General features: G+C 42.6%; 2 protein-coding genes and 1 pseudogene across 5 annotated transcripts in view; 1 reads left to right on the forward strand and 2 right to left on the reverse strand.

Moving 5' to 3' along the window:
* GPR87 (G protein-coupled receptor 87) overlaps positions 1-13,742 on the reverse strand; it is a 28,473-nt gene extending 14,731 nt beyond the window's left edge. For 2 of the 3 annotated variants that reach the window (XM_015560790.1, XM_006758957.2), the window contains exon 1: positions 13,460-13,742. In XM_015560790.1, coding sequence (XP_015416276.1) covers positions 13,460-13,466 — 7 coding nt within the window. In that variant the 5' untranslated portion in view covers positions 13,467-13,742. Of the gene's footprint in view, positions 1-1,413; positions 1,555-13,459 lie in introns of all 3 variants that reach the window. The other variant, XM_015560789.1, reaches the window with a different exon arrangement.
* Positions 1-16,158, forward strand: part of MED12L (mediator complex subunit 12 like) — a 398,615-nt gene that overhangs the window by 248,429 nt on the left and 134,028 nt on the right. The window lies entirely within an intron of this gene.
* LOC102769974 lies at positions 14,548-14,897 on the reverse strand (annotated as a pseudogene).

The raw sequence follows: 16,158 nt of genomic DNA on the forward strand, positions 1-16,158 counted from the left end.
CAACCAACAATAACCTGACCTTTTCCATAAGGTCATTTACTGAGAGTCCACTCACTTTCTAGGCCCTGGGATTATAAAGACCATGAGGGTTCGTTTCTGTCCTCAAGGAGGTTAGAGTGAAGTGGAGGATCCAGAAGTAAACAGATCACTAAGTACAGAGTGAGAGATTTTGGGGCTGTGGAAATATAGCAGTGTACCTTGATGTGAGGAAGCAAGGATCATGGAGTTCCCATGGCAGCTGTGATACCTGGATTGTGGCAGTTTTTCTGAAGGTATCATGGGGAAGGAACATGTGGACATGCTAAGTGTGGCCAAAGATAAGATTCAGTAAACTGCTAGTGAGATGTTGATGGCATTGAGTGATGGAGAGATGTGACAACTTTGAAGCTATTGAGGAATTAGTGGCTGACTAATGTTGGTGAAAGAGACTAGGAGTGTTGGTGGCCTCCCAGATGCTTGATGCTAGAGAGAGGAGGAGGAGCACATGAAGGGATTGTTGATTTCAGAATGTCTATGTAGTATCCATGTGGAGATGTCTACTAGGTCATTGAAGATACAGGTCTGGAACCTGGGGAAGTGCTCCTGACTGGTGATGTAAATTTAAGGTCAACAGAAGATCAGTGATAGACATCAGTGGTTAGAGAGTTGGGAGGATGTTATGTGATTCTAAAAGAGAATTTAAGAAATGAGAAGTTGTGACCAGCTTTATGCTGCAGGGAAGTGAGGTAATACAGGAAAGTGAAGTGCCTTAGGATGGGATTCAGTAACAAAGAGATCATTGGTCATCTTTGCCAGGGCTGCATGTGTTGTGTTGTGGTGGTGGTGCGGGGGGGAGGGAAGTGGGGCCTAAGCAGGGGGCTGATGACTGAGGGTTGAGTAATACTTGTGAGGTGAGGAGCTAAGGGAGTGATTTCAGTTATTTCTACAAAACATGCTTGTGATAGAAAGGGAAGATAGAGGGTGGGAGGTGGAAAAACAGATATAGGACCTATGGAAGATTTTAATAAGCTTCTCGTTTTAATGCCTTGCATTTAAAATGATGCTTTCCTAGCTTGGCTTTAAATAAAAGTCCTTCCCTTATTCCTAGCCAAGCCTGGCAGCAATGAGGTGGAGCATGGGCCTCCAGCCCCAGCTCTCTGACCGTCCAGTTCGTCATATGTGATATGATAATATGTCCATTACAAGGTGATTTAAGGTTAAAATGAAAATATGTACAAAGCAACTGGCACACTTCCCCAGGGTAGGGGCCAAGTCTAGTAAGTTCCTGTTGCATATGCTAGGTTCACAATAGAATTTTATTTGGTGATTGATGGTTTGGACACAGGCCGAAATGAGTCCTTGTCACCTTGTTTATGCTGAGACTGTCCTGTGGTTTGTGGCCTCAGCCGCCCTGTGAGGAGCCACTTGACTGACCTTTTTGCTCAAACAGCCAGCCCTTCAAGTTGTCTCTGAGCCTCATCAGCCTGCTGCCTTTTTCTACCATCAGCACCTAAGCTCCAGGCTCCCTGTGCGGTTTACTGCCGAGCAGCTGTGTGCCTCTGCATGTCCCAGCACCTGCAGGATGTCGCAATGAGGATTGCTTCAGCGGTAGCAATGGGCTTGGTTCCAGGACCTCATTCATGGGTGGGAAGCCTGTCCTGCCACCTACTGCTCCCCCAGCCGAGGGCTGATGAAACCGCCCAAGAATGTGAAGTCTGCTGTAGGCCCAGGTCTCACAGTCATTCCTGAGGTTAGATGGGATCCGTGCTTACAGAACTTCTGGCTGGTTTTGTATTTGTTTTTTCCCCAGTCACTCATTGATATCATCCTTTGACTATTTTATTAACTGTGTTGCTATGTTGTTGGTTGTAAGGTGATTCTATAAGTGAGGATGGTGGAAAAGGATTAACGTGTTCTCTGTGTTTCCTTTAACTTAGACCTTGAACTTGGTACTTGATGTCTCATGTAATCCTCAGAGCAGTTCTGTGACTTAGGTGTTCTAGGACCCCCATCCCAGATGGAAAGATCTGAGGTTCACACATTTTAATTAACTTGCCCTGAATCACATAGGGAGTAATGGATAGAGTCACAATTCATAACAGATCTGATTGAAGCTGAATCTGCAGTTCTTTCTTATACTGCCCTGGAGTAAAAATAGCCATTCAGGGGGTTAATCTTGGACACCAGCAAGTAGGAGGGGGGAATATAGGGCAGAGGTGGGATTTGTTTTTCTGTTAGGCTTGCAAAGGAACTGCTGATCTTCTAAACTGGAGATCTAGTTTTATTTGGGCAGAACAATGTTGAAACATAAGGAAATTTCACATAAGAATTTAGATTTGAATCCTGTCTTAAGAAAGGAGATGTGCAGGCACCGAGCATGCCCAGCACAGCAGTGCCAGCTGCCTCGTGTCCTCGCTCACCAGCCCACAGACGCGCTCCATGACATCCTGAGCCTCACACTCCCAGCATTACCTGCCTGCCGACCTCCTCTTAATTTTGCAAACCTTGCTTCATTTATCACTTAATCTTGTGTGATGACATTTGACCTATATAGATCATCAGATGTTCTCCTTGTTATAGATATATCTTTCTTCCTCTTCCTCTACCCCCTTCACCAACTTCTGATTTTTCTTGCTTTAGTGACCATCACTTAACACTCTTTACAAATGATTTTTATGGTACCCCTTAGCACCGCCACTCTCCCCCTGCCCCCCCTCCCCCCATATAGTGGCAGGAGATCTTGTTTAGGTCATACCTGATAATTAATTGTCATAGTTGAGAGTTTTATTTTTCCATGGCCAGCCCACTGCTGGGGCCTTTAAGTGCAAACCCTACTGGTTGTATTGCTCACTGCTCTTAAGGTTGGGAGAACTGAGCCAGGAAAATTTGGTCAGTGTGTGGAAGAGGGGCTTGAATCCAGGGTGCCCTATGCCCCAAGCTCTGCTGTTCCCCTGGAAGGGCAATGCAAAGACTAGGGCTACTGAACTGTGACCTTGGGCATACAACCTTGCTCCTCTGCTTCCTGAGTCCCATCTCAGCATGGCTGGGGAGCCACTGTGCTCATGGGCAAGCTCCCTTCTCAGTAGCAATGCCTTCATGCTCCCTGGCTTCACAATATCTCATTGCCCTTCAAGGTCTGAAAGCTCCATTATCCAGAGATAAATGCCAGTGAAATGCTTGCTCCCCCCATGCAGCGGGTCATGGTTTTCGGACTGGTGGTGGTGGTGATAGCCTTGACAGGCTTGTAATTTAATGACCTCTCTTGTTTGTTCTTTACTTTCTAATTTGTTCTTTAGAAGCTCATGTCCGAAATGTAAGAGTTTCAGATCAGAGGTTTTGTTGTTGTCACTTTCTTACAGAGAAGCTACACTAAACTGATAGATCATACAGTTAGTGAAATATCATACTGCTGTAGTCCTTACATTTCATGGGTAAAGATGTAGTAATGTTCATAGAGCTGTCTAATGAAGTTTCTGGTGAAAGGTATAGCCTCTCTTGCATTTTGGAATCACCTGTAACTTAAGAATCTTTTTCAATGTAAAGGAAAGAGGGGGGGCGCGGGATGTGTTCCAGCCCTACTAAGAAACAGCTCTGCTGAAGGCCTTGGAAAAGCAATGTTACCTTACTGGGTATAGTTTACTTCTTTTTGTAGTAGAATTAGGTCACTGTATTCATAGGCACCTCATTAATGCATACTTGGAGTGAGTATTCCAAAGGTGTTGGAATGCAAAGCACATAGCCCTTCATTCCGGTTTTTCAGGTACTACCCTGAAGCTCTCTCTTCAAAGTTATGCTTCATATCTGTAGCCTGCAATAGGCATATTTTGTTTCATCTTTGGATTTAACCTTTTCTTTCTTCAGGGATCTGTGACTCCTTGTTATATATACATTCAGGGGTGATATCAACTGGGTTGTAAATTCCCTGAAGGCAAGGTTGTATGGAATGCTTCTTTGTAACTTGAAGCCCAAATCTGGTGATTCCCTTTGTACAGGTGAGGAACCTGTGAGACTCGACAGTGTGCCCCATGTCACACAGACAGAGAGAGGCCAAGCCAGGAAATGAGCTCCCAGGTCATGGCCACAGAGCAGGCTGCCTCTCTGCTGAGCTGTGTGGCTTGATGAGTAGCCTGGCTGGTGACCTAGACCTTACTTAGTTCAGCGGGCATAGGTTTTTGACTTGGTCTTTGAGTCTGTGACCCTGGGCAAAACATTTTACCTCTCAGAGCTCCAGCTTGCTTGTCTATGAAATGAGGAAAATTATGGCCTAGCTCCCAAAGGTGCTATGACAATCTGGTGAGATACTATATATGAAGTAAATTTTATATTGTAAGTGCTACAATAATAAAAGGTGTAATTCACGACATATATTCTTGTCCTCCACTTAATAATAAATGTTTTATTACTCATAGTCAAATTTTAAGGTTTACTAAGTTGAAATGCATATTTTTATGTTCTGTTTAGGCAAAGTCTAATTTATGCATAGCTAAATTCTGAGGAGAGTAGTCAGAGAGGTTAGGGGCTATAGTTCCAATAGCCAGAATAGTGGCTTCAGATGAAAATGTTCTTAACCAAATATATATTTCAAGTGACTCCTGGTACCTTAAGCAAGTTTCTCAGAATTCAAGACCCCAGGTAATGTTTTCAGTTGCTTGATTACCATTTATCAGAAAGGAAGAATGCTTTTCACAAGCTCACAGAGATGTTGTTCCTTGTTTTGGAAGAGCCAGCCCATGGAATATGCATTATACTTGGGAGTGTAGTTATTCTTCACAGTGCTGGTCACCATCACAATTCAAATAAGTTCCTTATAAGATGGCCTCCTGGGCTGCGGGTGGGGGTAGTTTGGTGCATTTGTGGAATTCACCTCTCCCAGTAGAATTGGTGTCAGGTTAGCTCCTCTAATGCTCCAAGTCATAGTTTAACCAAAATGTAATTCTATTTAAATTAATGAAATAAGACTGGTACTGAAGAGACAGGTCTTCCTTCGGTTTCATCTCTTACCTTAATTGATCATTTTAAAAGTTCTCTAGTGAGGTCTTTAATACTGTGTGTGAATATTTCACAGTTTTTATCAACATCAAACCCTCAGTTTCTCATTTTCTCTTTCCATAAAACTAAGAAATAAACACTCCACCCCATACATATATAGTAAAAGGATCTGACATCACTTACAGTTCATCTTGTATATGTGTGTGTATACACACATTTTTACTTATGGTAACATTTTCTTTAGAGTAACTGCCACTATCAACTTCATTGGCATTAATCATCTTATTTTTAAAATAATGCTTCTCAAACTAATGGGAATATTTGAAACAATAATTCTGGATTGATGTATAAAGATGGTAACTTGTACAACAAGGAGATATAGTAACCAATGTGTTTGTATTTTTATAGTATTCTTCATGTGTCTCTCTCCTGCCTGTAACATTCCTCAGTCACTGTCCTCTGTTGCAGCCCTCACTGGCTTCCTGTCTCGAACATGAAACAATGCAAGCCCCTCTACAGGTACCCTCATGACCTGACCTGCAGTCTGCCTGCCCACTTTCCAGCTCCCAGCTCCCAGCTCCCACACTGGGCCCTTTGGTCCTGGAATCCCATCTCTCTCCAGCCTACTAGGCAGACTCCTCGCATAACTTTCAAGTCAAACTTATCTTCCTCCTCTTTCCCAAGCTTCCCATGTTTTCCCCATGGACCATGTCAGTGCTCCTCAGCCCCCTTTGACTGCCTGGTTGTCCATACCTCCAGCTGTTGTATTACATTTTCCTTGTTTGCTGGACTGCCTGAGAGTCCCTGAATCCTTCTATCTGCAGAGTCCAGCAGAGTATCTGCAGGCACAATTGGAGCTTGGGTAGCATTTGACTTAAATTTAGGCTCTCATGAAACCTGGCTCATCGTGGTAAGCATCTACCAGTTTCTTTCCCCCTGAATAGCCTCATTGCCTTCTGAAGTGAGACAGTACAACCTTGGAAGGATAAGAGGACAGGAATTGTCCATTGATCTTGTGTAGACATGGCCAAAGAGAAAACACCGCTTCACTGATATTGCTGAACAGCACACTGTGAAGTGAGAGGGCTAAAGTGGGGAGCTGTACATCCAAATATAGCTCCACAACACCAGTGAGGAAGGTGAGCCAGGTTTACGAGGAAATAGTCAACAGTACCAGCATGCCGATAAAATACAGGTAACAGTTTAAATGTCCGTGGAAATCATCAGGAGAGCTGGGGGCTGCAAAGAATGGGGAGTGTTATCCCATCCCAGACTCTAGGTTTTTGCCATGCAGGTGTGTGCATATATTGCCACTAGATCATCTTATTTACAAGAGATATGGATTTTTATATAAAACTAGAGGCACAGTGCACGAAATTTGTGCACAGGGTGTGTGTGTGTGTGTGTGTGTGTGTGTGTGTGTTCGTGTGTGTTGTGTTGCGGGGGGTGCTTTATGAGATGATTCTCCAATCCCCTGCACCCTCCAATCTGGGACCCCTTGAGGGATGTGTGACTGCCCCATCAGGCCTAAACAGGCATTCGGACATTCCTCTCACAATCCAGGACTGCTGGCTCCCAACAGTTTGCCTGCCTGCCTGCCTGATTTCCCCTAACTGCTTCTGCCTATAGGCTTGATCACCCCCTAACCACTCCCTGCCAGCCTGATCGACACCTAACTGCTCCCCTGCCGGCCTGGTCACCCCTACCTGCCCTCCTCTGCAGGCCTGGTCACCCCCAATGCCCTCCCCTATAGGCCTGGTCACCCCCAACTGCCCTCCCCTTGCAGGCATGGTTGCCCCCAACTGCTCTCCCCTGCAGGCCTGATCGCCCCCAACTGCCCTTCCCTGCAGGCCTGGTCCCTCCCCTGCTGGCCTGATTGCCCACAACTGCCGGCCCCTGCCAGCCATCTTGTGGCGACCATCTTTGACCACATGGGTGCAGGCATGGTTGCCCCCAACTGCTCTCCCCTGCAGGCCTGATCTCCCCCAACTGCCCTCCCCTGCAGGCCTCGTCACCCCTAACTGCTCTCCCCTGCAGGCCTGATCGCCCCCAACTGCCCTTCCCTGCAGGCCTGGTCCCTCCCCTGCTGGCCTGATTGCCCACAACTGCCGGCCCCTGCCAGCCATCTTGTGGCGACCATCTTTGACCACATGGGGGCAGCCATCTTGTGTGTTGGCATGATGGTCAATTTGCATATTACTCTTTATTATATAGGATCACAGGCATTTTAAATTCTGATTTAATTTTGTGAAAACACTAGACAGAGCAAATAAATTTTATCTATGGGTTACAATTTTCTATATGTAGTTTCATTGCAGGGCTGCCCCAGGTCTGCCCTTGTGTTTTCAGCCTGTACCTTTTGTGACCTAGAGCCTTGTTACCTGATGCCTGCTCCAAACCTCTCCCTCATTTTGATTCACTTCCCTTAACTTGGTATTTTTCTTTCTCCCTGAAATTGATGTTTGTAAGACAAGCTTTGAAATAATTTATAGTCTTTTAGAATTTAATGGCATTGTATTTAATTTGGGATGAATACTCCTTCCTGGTGCTGATGTGTTAGGCTGAAACATCTGGAAATGTTTTTACAGGTCATAATGGCATTTTCATATGGTTCAACCTAGTATGTCAAGCACTTGGGGATATTTTTATAATTAGAATCAGGTCTAATGGGAGAAGGGGGCGGCAGAGAGATTTTCTTAAAATAATTATGAAGAAACAGCAGTATGATGAAAATATTTTAGGTATGCCACATATGTGGACCCCTTATGTTGTCACATCTGCCTCCATGAATGTCTTTGCTTGGATTGAGTCAACTTGATGCCCACAATCCTTTTCAGTGGGCCTACTCTTTGGGTATTCAGTACAACTACAGTTTTCTGAGTGAGAACGCATGAGAGAAAGTTCTTTGAAGTCTGCCTATTGGGGCTGATGTTCCTTTAGGTATGCTACTAATAAAAAAACTGAATCCTATGCCTGCTTGTTTTCCTCTTGAAATGTTTACATAAGGTAGATAAATTGATAGGAACGGATGCATTTAGGTTACATCAAATAGATAGGAATTATGGCATTTGTGGAATTCACCTCTGACATAGCTTTTAATTTCCCACCATTATTTTCCCAGGCTTCATTTTTTCTTATTTAAAATGCATTTCAACTTACTTAAAATTAAGCATCTCTGTAAACTGCCTTACTTTGCAGGGGTCGAGGGGCACGCTAGTCAGGGTCTAAATCAGCGGTTCTCAACCTATGGGTCACGACCCCTTTGGCAGTCGAAGGACCCTTTCACAGGGGTCGCCTAAGACCATCCTGCATATCAGATATTTACATTACAATTCATAACAGTAGCAACATTACAGTTATGAAGTAGCAACGAAAATAATTTTATGGTTGTGTCACAACATGAGGAACTGTATTTAAAGGGCCAGAAGGTTGAGAACCACTGGTCTAAATAAATAGTCAGGTGAGTATATTAGAGAGAGTGCTTGTCTGATGTGAACTAAGATTGTAATTAGATTGTAATTCATGGGAGAAGTGAGGGAGGCAACATGGGTTTGGGATGGGGAAGAAAGTTAAGGTTAGAGATGGTGCGCTTTGCCACACTGGTTGCAAGATTACTATGTTGCTAGGAATGTCTTCCAGGATCAAGAAGGAATAGGGAGGCCATCAGAGCAAATCACTTGCAAATCAATTTTGAGCACTCAAACTGGTTTGTGTGTTGGCCAGCTGGTTAGAGTCTGTCTGACTTGCAGTTTCATATAGACTGTAATCTGATTATCAGCAGTGTGTATGCTGAGTCCCAATGTGCCTTCACAAATATTGGGTGCATATCTGATAGTCATTATTTCTGGGCCTTAGAATGAAAATAGAGATAATAGGTGAGGTATTGTACTGGTGGCTATAGATACTTTTTTCATTTTAGATACATATATATATGGTATATATATTTTGTTGTTGTTTGCAACATGAAATTAAAGTGAATATTTTAGGGTAAAAGGAAAAGGGAATATTGATGTTTTACCTATATTACTGTTTTATTTATTCAGTAGTGATCATAATATGCTAATACATTGACATAGTAGTTTACTTTTTGAGGACATCCACTATTCTTTTATTCATTCATTTTGCTACATATAATATGGGTACTACATTCACAATTTTGAAACAAATTTTTATCTTATTTGAAGTTTTCATTGTTTAATATACTGGGTTGAAACAACCAAAAGAAAAACAATTTACCTGTGAGTTTTTAAGGGTCGTATGTTACTGGGAGCCCTGAGTACTGTGTACCCAGTCATGACATGAAGGACTGCCCTCTTTATAAATGCATCCAGGAAACAATTAACTTTGCAGTTTTTCCAATTAGTCTTTTAGGCAGTTTACCGAAGTTGCTTTCAGAAGCCCACTGAGGACTTGTTTTCAGTATTGTTTGAGCCTGGCAGGTACAGGAGGAACACGTTTGGACAAGTAGATGCTCCTCCCCTAAAGGAGTGTGGAAGGCCCTGCAGTGCCTGAGTCCAGAGACAGCTTGTGCCCCACACCATTTTCTTGGATCTCTTCTCTTGACTTGTGGCCTGCGAGTCACACAGCTGAGTGAGTGCTCGGGTTGTACTAACATCCAAGTAGCCTCCTGCTACCATTTTTCTTTCTATAAACTCCTTTATACTGCAGGGAGCTTAGTATTATTTTGTTTCTGCTGCTTTCTTTTAATACTGCCTTCTTCTTTGGAAGCAACCAGGATCTTGATATATTTAGCAAAGGGTGCACTCCAGAATCATGGACTTGAAAAGGGTTTCTCTCTACTCCATGTCCGCAGCCGAAAGCCAGTAATATCTGCAACCTAAGCCTACAGGCACACCTTCCCCTGGCAGCTGAAATGTCTATTTTCTATCTTGTTAGACACAACAACAGTAATATTAATAAGAGTGAGGCTTCAGCAAATGCTGGCTAATTGTATTGTTTGGGATTACTCTAAATTATTCAGTTATATTTAATTTATTAAAAGGACATTGGATTCAAATTGCAGATCTGTGAGTTATCTGGGCAGATTCCCTAACCCATCCATGCCTCAGTTTCCTATTTTCTAAAACACTCATCATGGGATCTATTTGAGGATCAACTGAAGTATTACCATAGTATTACCTCACTCAATCTTTATAAATCTGTCATTGTGGTAAAAAGTCAATAGCTAGTTGCTACCTGAGTGGTAGTAAGAATTAGTAACCCCCTTTCAAATGAACGGCAGACGTGCTACCTGTTGCCCGAGTGCTAGAGCTGACCCAGGTTCACACAGCGTGTGGGGGGGGGAAGAGCTGGGTTGGCATGCAGCTCCCTAAGTGCTGTTCTCTCCTGCTGCTGTAAAAGTGGCGTTCAGATGCCGATTATTACCTGCCGTCTCCTTTGGGAAAACGAGGAAGTCAAGTAACTCCAACTTGACTGCAGTGTAATGACTTGAGACAACCGTTTGTCTGCTGCAGCCAAGTGGTGCCGTGAATAAATCACAAATCTTTCAAATTTTACCTGTTACCCTACCCACACTAAGCAATGCTTCAAGGTCAGAGCTCTGCTTCGTACTCGTGTACCACTTAAGCCTTAGTTTGCTCAGCTGTAAAATAGGGTTAACAGCAGTACACACCTTAAAGTTGTGTGAGGGCTTTTAAAATAAATAAATAAGTGTGTGTGTGTGTGTGTGTGTGTGTGTGTGTGTGTGTGTGAAAATATTCAGTAGACGTGGACATGTGTTAAAACTATAAAATGCGTGTTAGTGGTTGTTGCTTTAGTATTAAGGCTAGAAGGACAGTCTGTGCCATATGCATTCTAATATGTTAGAAAAAGTCATTTAAGTAATTCACAGAAATTAGTATTAGAAATTGCCTTGCCCAGCTGGCATGGCTCAGTGGTTGAGTGTCAAACTATGAATCAGGAGATTGCAGTTTGATTCCTGCTCAGGGCACATGCCCGGGTTGCAGGCTGGATCTCCAGTGTGTGGCGTGTAGGAGGCAGCTGATCAATGATTATCTCTCATCATTGATGTTTCTCTCTCTTTCTCTCTCTCCCCTCCCTTCCTCTCTGAAATCAATAAAAATATATTTTTTTTAAAAAGAAATTGCCTTATAAGAGGAATTGTGGACTCCCTGTATGAATAACTTAATGGCTGTCTTACACCAAGTGAAACTTAATCATTGCTCTTTTTCAAATGCATTTTAGTGTACATTTTTTATGTATGGTTAGTAAGTGTCAGTGACAGATCAAATATGCTAATTAGGTAGAAGATGGAGAGCAGATGTTCTCTTCTGTCCATATTTGCTATATAAGGAGGTAGAAAGTTTGGAAATTCTGTCAGATCAGATAGGAGCCTGGTTTTAACCCCTGTCCTGAAGCAGGGTTGAGTCTTGTTTCTTGTTCATCTTAATGTTTTCCATGTGACTCATCCTCTTCCTTTTAACCACATGGTCATGGTTGCCTCTGCTCTCCTCCCTCTGCTTCACAGTTGTAGGAACTGCAATTGACCCTTGCATTAGTATTAATGGAAAGCTTTCCATCTTGCAATGGAAGAATCTGCAACCTAAAGAGTTTGAGACTTGATCAGCATCATGCAGCTGGCTGGTGACAAACGGGAGGACCAGTTCTCACCATCTTTGCCAGTGTCCCCAAGCATTCCTGTGTTTGGTTCAAGCCTTGGGTTCTTGATAACACCCCCGAGGGCCTCTAATGACCATGGAATCTAGCGCCCGCCCCCCTCCCCCCACACACACACATTACTGTGAGGGAAGGCAATGAGTTCTTGGGGAAATAAGCGGCTTGCCCAAGTCACCCTGATCACTTTTGGCACAGTCAGCACACAAACCCTGGTCATTTTGCTTTCTCCCCCCAAACTAAACTGCTCCATGCCTGTGCCTGTTGTGTGCCCTGAGGACTGTGGGTGATTTCAGCTTGAGTTCACCTCACTTCTGTCCTGCCTTCAGAGCATGCTCTTTTTTGGGGGGGCAGGAGGGGCGTGTAGGAAGTATCATGGTTTTCCTAATTTTCCTTAATTTGAAGGCATACATTAAATAACATACGGCCATTCTTATCTCCCCTATCTTAAATTTTGGTTGCATTTTCTCATAATATAGCATGAAATATTATACTATGTTAAATCATTAGATATCAAGAAAGGAAGAAAAAAGCAGGCAGACTGAAGGGCACAGACACCACTAACCTAAATAAAGCACACCACTCTCATTTAGCCTTCCTTCTCCCACCCAGAGCCCAACGCACAGAGCCCTCTCAGCATGTTGTGTGTGGCTGGGAACATTTCTCCTCTTCTCTTCATGAAATAGTTTCCATAGTCTGACTAATTATGCTTTTCCTGTAGGCTACATTGTTAAGTATGTCAGCAATCTAACTGCCCCTGGAACCCCTTATCCCAACTCACACGTACCTGAATTGCTTTTTCAAGTAGGTGTTGGAAGCAGTAGGTTTACCATAGGATTTTGCTGCAGTAACTAAGAGACACATCTACTTGATCCCTAACTTCAAGGAGGAAAGACTGATAACCTCAAACTAGTAGAAATGATAATGAAATAAAATATCAGCAGTGTCTGGCTCTTTCCCCGAGCCCTGCTATGTAGATGATAATATAGAAACAAACTTTGCTCTTCATTTTTCTAGTAAATTGGAATCTTTAATTAGAAAGTTGTTAAAAATGTTAACATACCTCAAATGAAAGTAGATCCAACTTGAGAATATGATATAAAATTCTATAATAGACAGATCTTAACCTAATACATCAAAAAGTCACTCTGCCATAGACTCACCTATCTTTTAAAGTCCTCTTTATAACTTAGAAGGGGTCAGATTTCCATGCTTGCTTCTTGTTTTCCTTAATCAAGCGAAAACTCCCTAATGATTTGAACGTAAGCCAGAGCAGGCCGTTGCTGAGCTGTTTGTCAGTAGCTGGGCAGTTTTCTCAGTGCCTTTTCTGACATGTTTTAACATGATCTCCTAAGGATTTAGAATGAAAATTGCCCTGTTCTTTGTGGTACAATGAAAAGATTGAGATTCTTTTATCAAAATGAGGCAATCAGAATAGAAAAATTTCTGTTTTCCTTCTGGTCTTTTTTTCTAAACATAAAATGTGAGCAAAAGATTATGAAACAAATTTAAGTTTTGGGTCTTGGTAAACAATTACAAGGCACTTTCGATTTGTGATAAAAAAAATTCTCCAATAGAAATGATTTCCAGAACATCATTTCTACATTCGAAGGCACATGCACACAAACACACTGTACATTTTCTGCCTGCCTGCCTCGTACACAGTGAAGCTCTGGGAAGGACACATGGCGCCTGTGTCAAAAAGTGGTGCTTTCAAAGACATATCATTCAGTTAGCGTTCTAATTCCTCCCCTTTCTTCAGACCTCAGATTTCAGCAGAGGTGCAATCAGTCTTAATCAGTGCTGCGTCCTATCCACCACAGCTTTTCAGACAATTAGAAAAAAAGTTTTTATTTACCTTTCATTGCGGTAGTTGGTTGTCCATTCACCTGATACTGGTGTCTTTAAGTTGAAACAGGCTTCTCAACTCTAAGTAAGAATACACTTTAAAACTAAGGTTGGCGGGGATGTGGGGTTTTGGGGAAAGCATGGAAAATAAACATTTTCCTCCCCTGCCAGAGAAGGTAGGTGCTTCCCAACCTGTCTTGAGATGGTCCTCTGGGCACCTTGCAGTCTCCTGTTCAGGAACAACTGGAGCAACTTGCTCTCTTGCTAATGTCAGTGACTCACATCGAAGAGCAGGTGAGATCTGTAGACTGGGGCAGAGCAGTTCCTGAACCAGCAGGAAGCAGACGGTGAGTCACCTGAAGGAAACACGGAGGGCTGGGCCTTAGGATGCCAGAGCACTCTTTAAGGAAGAGGGGATGAAGTGACAGGTGGGCCCTACGAATCAACCCAGTGTTTCGTTCTTCTGCTTCTTCTTTCTTTCTTTCCTTCTTTTTTTTTTTTTTTTGAAGGGGGAGGGTTTCCTAATGCTAGTAAAAAATATGCATTTACAGCCTTCTTGCTAAGTAAATTTTGGCTCAAAGGAATAAAAATATATTTTATAAAAGACAAATCCTTTAAAGATTTTACATATTACTTAAAGACTAAAATTCTAATGTATATATATTAGTAATTGATAACTTTGGAAATGTGTAGTCTTATGCAAGAATGTGATGGGCTCTACAGAGCTGTTTTTTACAAATACACAGATATAAATATTAAATCTTTTAAAATAAAGTTACTTAAGGGGAAAATTCTCTGAAACTTTTGAATTTTATTCTTTGGCGGGGTTGGGGAGGATCAGTCCTGTTTTTATTAAAAAGATTTAGAAAGAGACTATACCTGGCAAATAAGGGGTGAGGTACTGGCCGGAAAGGTGGGGTGGGCTAGGCCCAGGGGGTTCAAGGGCAGACTGATAAACCAGGTCCTGGTAGCTGCTGAGGAGGTGCCTGAGGGTGAGCTTCAGGCACTGGGGTGACCAGCTGGTTGTCAGGGGTTGCATGGTACTTGGGTCAGCCTGGAATCTCCCTCAGGCCACCCTGCCTTGTCTGCCTAGCTCATTCACTGGCCCTGATCCTGTCCGTTGCCTTCCATGTCCACTTCCTTGACTTTTCCATCATCAGGCGACTCACTATAGTTCATCTTGTCCACGTCCTGCATGTCCTCTTCATCTTGTTCATCATCCTCCAAGCCCTCTTCACTGTCTTCATTCTCCTCTTCCTCCGCATCATGGTACTCTGAGGCTGGCCTGACAGTAGGTACCAGATTGCTGTCTTTGTCTTCGATGCTCTGGAGCCAGGCCTGATGCTGCTGTTCTTGCCGAGCAGCTCGGTCTCATCCACACAGGGTCGGCCTGATGAAAGCACCGTGCCTCCGTCACTCAGGCAAGAGTGAGGGCTCAAGGTGGGCATGGCGGCAGCTGACAGCACCAGAAGCACTTGAATTTCATTCTTAAAACACAAGACAGCTTATTTTATTATCTTTAAAAATCTTTGCACAGTGATGAATTTATATAATCAGATCCCTTTTTCTTATGTAATTAATTTTAGAACTTTCAGATAAAAGTCTCCAAAGGAGTCCAAGACTTGCTTGAATGAAATATTTGAACAAATAAGTGAAAAATAAAAATATAATTTTATGAAATGGAATTAAAACCTGTTACTATCATGAATGACAATAAATGAAAATAATAATCAAAGATGGAAACTTTCTTGAAGGTAGTAAATCAATAATAGATTTACGGAGTGTTTATGCCTTAAGGAAATAATGGACTGTGTAGTTGGTTTTCTTTCCAAGTTTGACAGAAAAACAAATGTGTTTGATTTAAATACCAATAGTTGAATATCAAAATTATGTTACTTCTCTTTTTCCTAATCAAACAAAAACAAACAACTTCAATTTTAATGGTTTTTTCATTCCATTCTTTTTAGGGAGGGTTTATTATGTGTGGATGAGTAGCTAGCCCTAAGGAATGCCTCTGAACAAAAATTAGCCAGCTTATTTAACATTGACTCTGCTTTGTGCCATGGATTTTGCTTTTAGCATCTGAAGGCAGTTCATTGTAGACCTTAGTTTGAAAGACGTGTCCTTCTTGGGTTGAACTTTTTGCCACTTGTCACTATGATCCATACATGGATTATGTACTGCTCTTAATGTGAAACCTAAGTGGCAGAACAACAAATGGCCAAGTCTTAAAAGCATCAGTTCAGAAGGAAAGTACATCCCTTACAGCCTTTTTCAAAGTATGTTGAGCAAAGATCCTCTCTGCAAGTTCTGAGGATTATCATCCCAGATTTTCAGTGGTGTATACAAAATCACATTGAAGAGCTTATTTGGATAAATATTCCACAAGCTTCTGCTAAAGAAATGAAGACACTCTGCTATCCACCTTAAATTTTAATGCATTTATTACTTCGGTTGACTTGTCCTATTGGGGTCAACTAACTATATACTGATGTTTTTTTTTTTTTTTTTAAATATATTTTATTGATTTTTTACAGAGAGGAAAGGAGCGAGATAGAGATAGAGAGTTAGAAACATCGATCAGCTGCCTCCTGCACATCCCCCACTGGGGAAGTGCACGCACACGCAGTACATGCCCTTGACCGGAATCGAACCTGGGACCCTTCAGTCCGCAGGCCGACGCTCTATCCACTGAGCCAAACCGGTTTC

This window comes from Myotis davidii, unplaced genomic scaffold (assembly GCF_000327345.1).
Source record: "Myotis davidii unplaced genomic scaffold, ASM32734v1 scaffold316, whole genome shotgun sequence".
NCBI classification, from domain to species: domain Eukaryota; kingdom Metazoa; phylum Chordata; class Mammalia; order Chiroptera; family Vespertilionidae; genus Myotis; species Myotis davidii.